Source organism: Uranotaenia lowii, unplaced genomic scaffold, assembly GCF_029784155.1.
Source record: "Uranotaenia lowii strain MFRU-FL unplaced genomic scaffold, ASM2978415v1 HiC_scaffold_523, whole genome shotgun sequence".
NCBI lineage: Eukaryota > Metazoa > Arthropoda > Insecta > Diptera > Culicidae > Uranotaenia > Uranotaenia lowii.
In genome coordinates, this window is record NW_026598449.1 from 4,880 (window position 1) to 13,403 (window position 8,524).

Below are 8,524 nucleotides of genomic sequence, written 5' to 3' on the forward strand. Positions count from 1 at the left end.
AGGTGCCAAGGTCGGGTACATTTACCCTAACAACATCGCCTAAGAACAAAGGTCAAAACCTCGAAATCTTATCCCAGGTCCACAATTCTACTACAGATTTTCAAAAAATTTCTAACTTGCTGATAGATATAAGAAGACTGTACTTTTAGTGCATGAATTTTGGGTACAGTTCTTAGTCTCGAATATCGAATTATGTACTTTGCGTCCAAAATAATTTTTATTCACAAAGTTATGAATTGATTTGAATTGAAGAGTTTCTAAATTTACCTGGATTTTTCCTAGATTATGGGTAGTAAACTGTGAAATCGAATGTTCGGATTTTGCAAGGTTTTTTGATTAAGTTACCCGGATATGCCCTGCCCGGATAATTGCGAAAATATATCTGGTAAGCTCAGGTTTGAATCATTTCCTATGTTTTTGTTCCATTTTTTTTTTTATCTAAATTTGTTGCCTGTGATCGGATTCTAGAATCTGTATCCAATTTATTATTCTTGATTTTCAGTTCGGTTTATCATCGAAACAAAAACCTGATTCGAATCTTGGTTTTGCATTTTAAACAACAATTAGATTCATTTTTTATGCTAGAATCTCATCATTCCGAAATATAAAAAGCAAATATCTAAAATAACAAGTCATTTTTAAAATTTGGGTTCGAAATTTTTACTCTTAATTCCTATGCAGAATTGAAACTTAAAAAAGTTCCATAATAAGGATCGAGTATTGAAATATCAGAGTTTCATCATTCGGATTTGTGATTCAGATTAACTGGTTGAATTACGAATAAATAGTTAAAGAAAAAAAAACCGTATAAAATATCAAAGATTAAAAATTCAAAAATGAGATTGGTTATGGATTCTGCCTGTTGTGTTCATAATTATTGGGAATTTTTGTTTGGAATTTAGAAATTTTTATTCAGGTTCAAAATGCAAAATTCAGATTCGGAATTACAATTCGAAATTGACCAAAACAAAACACAAAACAGGTGAAAACCATTATTATAAAATCAGATTTGAACGGCCGTCTCTTAATATTTGAAATCGACGTCAAGAAGATGCTCCTAGTTAGCCGTCGTCTCGGTGTGCTTCAGGTTGGTTCGTCGTCGGTTTGATGTTCGGTTGGATCGTTCTCTTGAATTGGGGCGTCCCTATCAGCTTTTTTATAAGAGCGTTATAGATGCTAGAGATTTCCATGGCATCTCGACGGCTGACTAGGAGCATCTTCTTGACGTCGATTTCAAATTTTAAGAGACGGCCGTTAGGGAAACACGTGGCAAAACAAGTTGTGAGTTTCGAGATAGTGTGCATAGGAAATAGTTTTTTGAAAATATTGTAAAATTTATTACTTTCTATCTATTTTAAATACAGTTTTTCTGAAGATGGCTGAAGCTCAGTAAGCCGAAACGTAAAAAACAGCAGTTTTAATTTCGTCCTAAATAAATCACCGAAAAATTATCAATCAAAGAAAACCATAGAAAAGTGCGGTGATCAAAACCAAACAACAAACAAATTGCATTCTTTGAAAAATCTAAATTTTAAGTTTTTTTTTACAGGATTAATGATAATATATTGTTGATAAAATAACTTGTATTTAATCTTCAGGTTCAGGAAAATTCAAGCGGAAATATATTTTATTGGTTTGTTGATGAACATTATTTATATTGTAGATACTTCAGAAATAAAGATTTTTACTCAGATCTGAATGTATAGAGTTTAGAGATGGTATGAGGAATACGCAGAAATTAATCAAAACTTGTAGAATGTAGAATAAAGATGTGGAATATGGAATAAAAACTATGGATATTTGGTTGATAAAATTTTGTTTTAGAAAAAAATCGCTGCGTGAAAAGTGAGTTGAGAATCGAGGTGAGAAGGAATGAAGAGATTAGATGAAGGATATGCAGAAAATAAATCTAATTTAATAAAATATATATATATATATATATATATATATATATATATATATATATATATATATATATATATATATATATATATATATATATATATATATATATATATATATATATATATATATATATATATATATATATATATATATTAGTTGTTTTCGGCAACACTGAAGTTATGGCAACGTTTGTTATTTTGGCAACCCTAGGCAAAACAAATAATACAAAGTCAGTCATTGATCTATTCTCGTGAGTGACAGACGGGTCTGAGTGAATCTCTGAATTGAGATTCATGAGAATAGCAAAATCAAGACATAAATCACGACACGATCACGATCATAAATTATAAATCGAAAATAAATCTGATTTGAATCCCAAATGAGGTTTTCTTTCAAATGAAGCCTTATTTATTTTTTAAAGCTTAATAAAACTGAACACTTTTAAGACTTGTTTATTTTCTAAAGTAATGATTTTACATGAATAACTTTTAATAAAAAAGAACTCAAACCCGAATATTGAGATACTCTTAGTATCACTTTTTTTTACTATTCTTTATGCATGCATTTTCCAAGCCAAAATGTTATAGGATAAATTTTGTCACCAAAAAGTTGAAGTCGTACTGAAAACTTTTGATTGATATGAATTTTAATAGATTGAGAGCTCATATTGAAATAATAATAGTGCTTGGTTTTTCAGAACACAGCTGGTAATTGGAAAAGTTTATAGAAATTTTTTTCGATGGTTTTATAACTGTATTAATATGAGGTTTCCAAAATTGCAGCTAAAAGAAGCTTAAAACATGAAAAAACTGGAAATGGGCTCATTTTTCGAAGAAAAAAAAAAAAGATTTTTCGAACTAAAACAAAATTATTGACAGTAAGTCTAAGTGTAACAACAACTCAGGCTTAATTTTAAAAAAATATCCTAAGTTAGGTTACTACCTTGAGTTGAAATGTAAACCTGACAACCCTGCCTTAGTTTGATGAAGGCTACTTCCAAAAACTAATTTTTTTGTCAAATTTTTAACATTTCTGAAAAATTGCTCAATTTTAGTTATTATTTTTATTTCTTATCATTTAGTTAAATTTCGAAAAATATCTGAAAGTTTCGAGGATTTTAGGTCTTATTCGATATTTTTGGATGATTTTCGTTTACTATTTCTTGGAATCCTTTAAAAGTTTGAATATGTTATAGGGTAATTTGCTAAAATCTTTTTAAATATGAAAATTTTAAAAGGTCAACATAATCAAAGATATCCACAAACTTACGAAATAGGTTGAAAAGGGTTCAATAATTGTGGAAAATTTTAAAAATCGTGAAAAATTAGTAAACGATTTTGATCGTTACCTACTAATCATCGAAAACTAGTTTTTTGGCAATATGCTCGAGAATTTTGTGTTGCCAAAATCGAACGGTTTTTTCTCATTAACGTTTTTGTTACCTATTAATAAAAATAAACCATTGTTATTATTTACTAAAATTCATCATTTTTTTATATTTTTAGTCATTTTTTTTGTTATTTTTTCATCATGTTTTAGACACATTTAGAACTTTTGTTGATATGTTTAGAATGTTTGTTATTTTTATCATATTTGTTATTTTTATCATTTTGCATCTTTTTTTTAAATATATTTTTGGTCATTTCTATTCTTTTGTTTGTATTTGTTTTTTGAATTTTTTGAAGTTTTCATGTTTTTTGACATTTTTGAGTGCTTTGTAATTTTTTAATTTTTTTTTTGGTATTGTTGCTGTATTTTATCAACATTCAAGAACGTTTAAACGTATTTATGGAGTTTGTCCTGTTATAGCGAAAACTAAATGGTAATGTCGTTCCAGAAAACCGTTCGATTTTGGCACATGTGCCAAAATCAGATTTTGCCAGAATCGAATGTTGCCAAAAACTAACGGGGTCTGTAATTGTCTAAAATCGGTGAAAAATTGAAATATAAGTTCGAAAAACGCAATCATTATTATCATTGTTTATGTTTAACTCAATTGTTTGTTGATTTGTTTCCTTATTTTTCCCAAATAGGTGTTTGCCAACCCAGAAGACGCTGCCACCGTGAGCCGGAAGTTGCAACCTGTCTTCAACGACCCGGATGTAGAACGTGTTCGTCGGTAAGTAAGATAATTTAATTGAAAACTCCCATGGCAAAATATTGAATGAAAAACATTTCAAACAGAGCCCACCGAAACGATTTGGAGAACATCTTGCCCTACTTCCTGGTCAGCTTCCTGTACCTGCTGACCGGACCGAGTGTGGCTTTTGCTGCGAATCTAATAAGGGCGGCAGCTCTGGGTCGGATCCTCCATTCGCTGGTCTACGCCGTGGTCGTGATCCCGCAGCCGGCTCGATTCCTGAGCTTTGCCCTAACGATGGGCATTACCATCTACATGGGCCTGCAGTGTGCGGCGTACTATTTGTAAGCGTTGGAAGGATATTTTTGAAAAGGGAAATTAAATTAAAGATCAATAAAAAAAAAAATTAAAATCAGTTGAAAAGCGGGTTGTAGTGATACAGTAATGGGTACTATAATGATGTATCAAAATTCCAATGTTAAGAAAATTTGCGATGCCAGATAAATCTTTAACGTTTTTAAGTTAGGAGAAAATGTAGGTATGCCTGTTTATAAAAGCTTCTTAACTGCTCCAAACTCTACTAATGTGTACTTATTCAATAAGTCCCTTAACAGTTATGCTTGCGGAGGAGTAGGCGATTGTGAACAGACAGCACGCTTTTTTTTTTCGGCTGTGGAAAATTTGAAATAATTTATAACAAAATTAATAAGTTTTCGATGTTCCAACTTCTAGATAGAGTTGAAGTGATGGAGTTTTTGTGACAAACCTTCTAATTCGTGGAATTCGAGTTGTTCAGTGAATATTTTTTCCAGTAAGAGCTTCCTGATTAAGTTCGATGCAAGTGAAATAACCAGGTCCAGTGCTGATCAGTCAAGATGTTGCGGTTGTTGCTGCTTTTATTATGGTGAGCCCGTTCCTTTTTAATGTTATCAGGGTTTACCACGATAATCCTTAAATGCACCGACAATTGTATGATAGAAAAAATCGTGAAGATATGAATATTCACGGGAAAAGATAGACATATTGATGGAAGAAGTAAGTTTTGCCGATCGGGGGGAGATTTTTTTTTGTTTGATCACTCAATAAGTAGGATATTGTTATGAAGTGTTATCCTTAACCTTACTCTAAAGTTTATTGTATCTAACAGGCTGCGTTGAAGTTGATAAACAATAAATTACAAATTACAATTTTTTTCCATGCGTCACATCAGTTAGGATTTAGCCTGCTTTGATTTGGCAGTTTTTCGATACACGATTGACGAAGCCTTTGACTAGATAAGAACGGTTCAATTTTGTATTATCTTAATCGACATATTAAAAATTTGTTCTTAATTGGATACATGATGTTCATACACATGATATAGATCTTAATTTTAATTTCAAATTGGTTTGGAAAGTAATTTTTGTATTGTTTCATTCTGAAAACTTCATGTTTGTAAATTTTATGAAAAAATAAAGACCGTTATCCAAATGAATTATTGATTACCTTCAGCTTCCATGTTAAGTTATGATGGTAATTGGTAGAATTTAATAGTTTTTATTATCAAAATTCGTAATTTTACCCAAAAGCTTGTGGATTTTTGAAACAACTCCACCCAATTTGGTGCATTTTTCATAAGCTGTAATCAATACTAAATCATTACTTAACACAGTTATTCTATGAAGGAAATTATGAACAGGTTATTTAAAACGCAAAGTAATGGATAAGTTAAAATTTTTATGGCATTATTTTTTTCTTTTTTCTCTCTTCTTATTGATCATTTATTTATTAATTTTGTTTTTCGTCAATTTTCTTGCATCACAATCTTAAATCTGAGATTTTCTATACATTATTTATTTTTTTTCTATGCATCGGTTATTCTTGCTTTGCATCTTTTATTTTTTCTATACATAATTATATTTTCTCTCTTCTCCAGGTTACAGAAAATTGGTAAATCATTAATTGTTGAAAGTTTCATATTCATTTTTTTAATCGTATCATTTTTCTAGCTTCCGTTATTTTTTGGTAATCAAAATCGTAATACGTTGTTTATTGTTTATAGTAAGGATTACGTGAGCTTGTCAGTTACAAACTAAAATTCAGGTTAAGGATATGGGATCATAAAATAAATTGTTATCAAGTCAGGGTTGGGGGTGAGAATAACGAGGTAAGCAAAGTGTAGTTGGTTGAAAGGTAAGATGGAAAAGTATGTACAAATGTGTAACTTTTTATTCATTATATATTTAAAATAGCTTAACTCTATTCTTGAGGATTAGAGGGGGGTAGGACAGGGCATCAAACGAACGGAAAACTGATATACAATGGATTGTGGGTTTAAGCCAGCCGGAGTATCTCGGCAAATTTGGAATCATGAATAGACTACTTAGGTATCTTTTCAAAATTCTTTATTTGTTTCGAACAGTTTGAAGGGAGCGAGATGAGTCAAACCTGTCCCAAGCCAGTGCACACTGGTACAGAACATCAATCTAGCGGAACTAAATTAATAGCGCCCAGGGATGAAAAGATAGACTTTTGGTGTCTTCGACAACATTGCATAGTTTTACAAGGCGCATACTTTGAAATAAAATACAGAGTCAAGGGGTCCACCAATAGCAAGATAAAAATGCTAACTTTTTTGTTAAGCATTTTAGAGCTTTGGTTTCTTCTACAAAGTTGTTTATCTTAACAAAATACACAACTTTGCTGAACAAGTCAAAGTTCTACAATTTCATTCTAAGGAGTTACAATGAAATTAAGAAAAATACCTTGAAAAATCAGTTTTTTAAATCTGAAACGTTGTAGGTAAGACAAATCAATTTTCAGTCTTCGAAACAAAGTTGTAAAATGTTAAGTTCTACAATCGCTTAGTACATTATGATGTGTTTTGAAATTGCTGAAGCGCTGTAGAAAGCATTTAGTGTAATATATTAACGATTTTCAAAGAAAAGTTCATCGAATTGCGCAAATTTTCGCACCATCATCCAATGTGGATTTTATTTTTGGTATTAAGAGGAATTATTACCATATAAAACTAGCGTGGAACTCGGTGGAACTTGAAGCAATTTTAAGATTGAAAATCTAGTATTTTGTTCACAAATATCACTTTTTTTGTACACTTTATTAGTTTCTTAGTTTCTTTGATGCAATTGACTTGCAGAATTTGAGAAAAAGAAATAATTAGATGATTTAACCGGTTTTCCGTTTCAAATTTATCAATAGAATCTGTTCTAGTACATCATTATATAAATGATATCTGTACCAACACGTGAAAGTGATTTAATTCCAAAAGTAAACTAGCTTTCAGCTTTCAGTAGCTGGTGACAGGCCAATTTTGGCTATATTTAACGATAAAAACACTTTTGAGATAATAAGTTTCGTTATATTACAAACTCAATTTGAGTAAAGGATTTATGACCATTTTGAATCCAGAGCTGACAACACGTTGATATACACCATTTATTCCTGACCGAAGCAAATGTTGTAAAAACAAGTGTCTGAAAAAGTGATATTTGTGAACAAAATATTAGATTTTCAATCTTAAAATTGCTTCGAGTTCCACCGAGTTCCACGCTAGTTTTATATGGAAATGATTCCTCCTAATACCAAAAATAAAATCCACATTGACTGATGGTGCGAAAATTTGCGCAATTCGAACCACTTTGCTTTGAAAATCGTTAATATATTACACTAAATGCTTTCTGCAGCGCTTCAGCAATTTCAAAACACATCATAATGTACTAAGCGATTGTAGAACTTAACATTTTACAACTTTGTTTCGAAGACTGAAAATTGATTTGTCTTACCTACAACGTTTCAGATTTAAAAAACTGATTTTTCAAGGTATTTTTCTTAATTTCATTGTAACTCCTTAGAATGAAATTGTAGAACTTTGACTTGTTCAGCAAAGTTGTGTATTTTGTTAAGATAAACAACTTTGTAGAAGAAACCAAAGCTCTATAATGCCTAACAAAAAAGTTAGCATTTTTATCTTGCTATTGGTGGACCCCTTGACTCTGTATTTTATTTCAAAGTATGCGCCTTGTAAAACTATGCAATGTTGTCGAAGACACCAAAAGTCTATCTTTTCATCCCTGGGCGCTATTAATTTAGTTCCGCTAGATTGATGTTCTGTACCAGTGTGCAGTGGTAACGGACCCCTTGGTTGTGCTGCAAATATTGTTGATGAGTTAAGTATGAACAATATTTGAATGTGCGATCGAGACTTCCCGTACCGCCTCGGGTCGAAAGACCTACCAGCCACTGGTGGGTCAAACATACATACATACATACATACAAGTCCCTTAACAGTTATGCTTGCGCTGCTATTATTACCGACAAAACTGACTTCTCTTTGCTTGCGTACCTGTCGCTCTCTTTGCTTATAATTTCAAACGCAGTGAACCTAAATGAGCTATTAATGATCTCTGACTTAAACCAAACGCAACACATGTGTAAATAGCTCAGTTTAGGTTTGGAGCTCGTTGTTTTCGGTTAACACGTGAATATCTCGGCGTTTTTCCTGTCTATGTAACTTCAGTGCCTGGGAATCGATTTCGAATA

At 31.4% G+C, this 8,524-nt stretch overlaps 1 protein-coding gene across 1 annotated transcript; it reads left to right on the plus strand.

Annotated features, from left to right (window-relative positions):
* Positions 1-3,938: 3,938 nt before the first annotated feature.
* On the plus strand, positions 3,939-4,505 carry LOC129760235 (microsomal glutathione S-transferase 1-like; the record flags this gene model as incomplete). The annotated part of the gene is made up of 2 exons (XM_055757840.1): positions 3,939-4,024; positions 4,090-4,505. Coding segments are annotated over 2 exons (330 nt in total), but the record flags the coding sequence as incomplete, so codon positions are not given.
* Between the last annotated feature and the right edge of the window lie 4,019 nt (positions 4,506-8,524).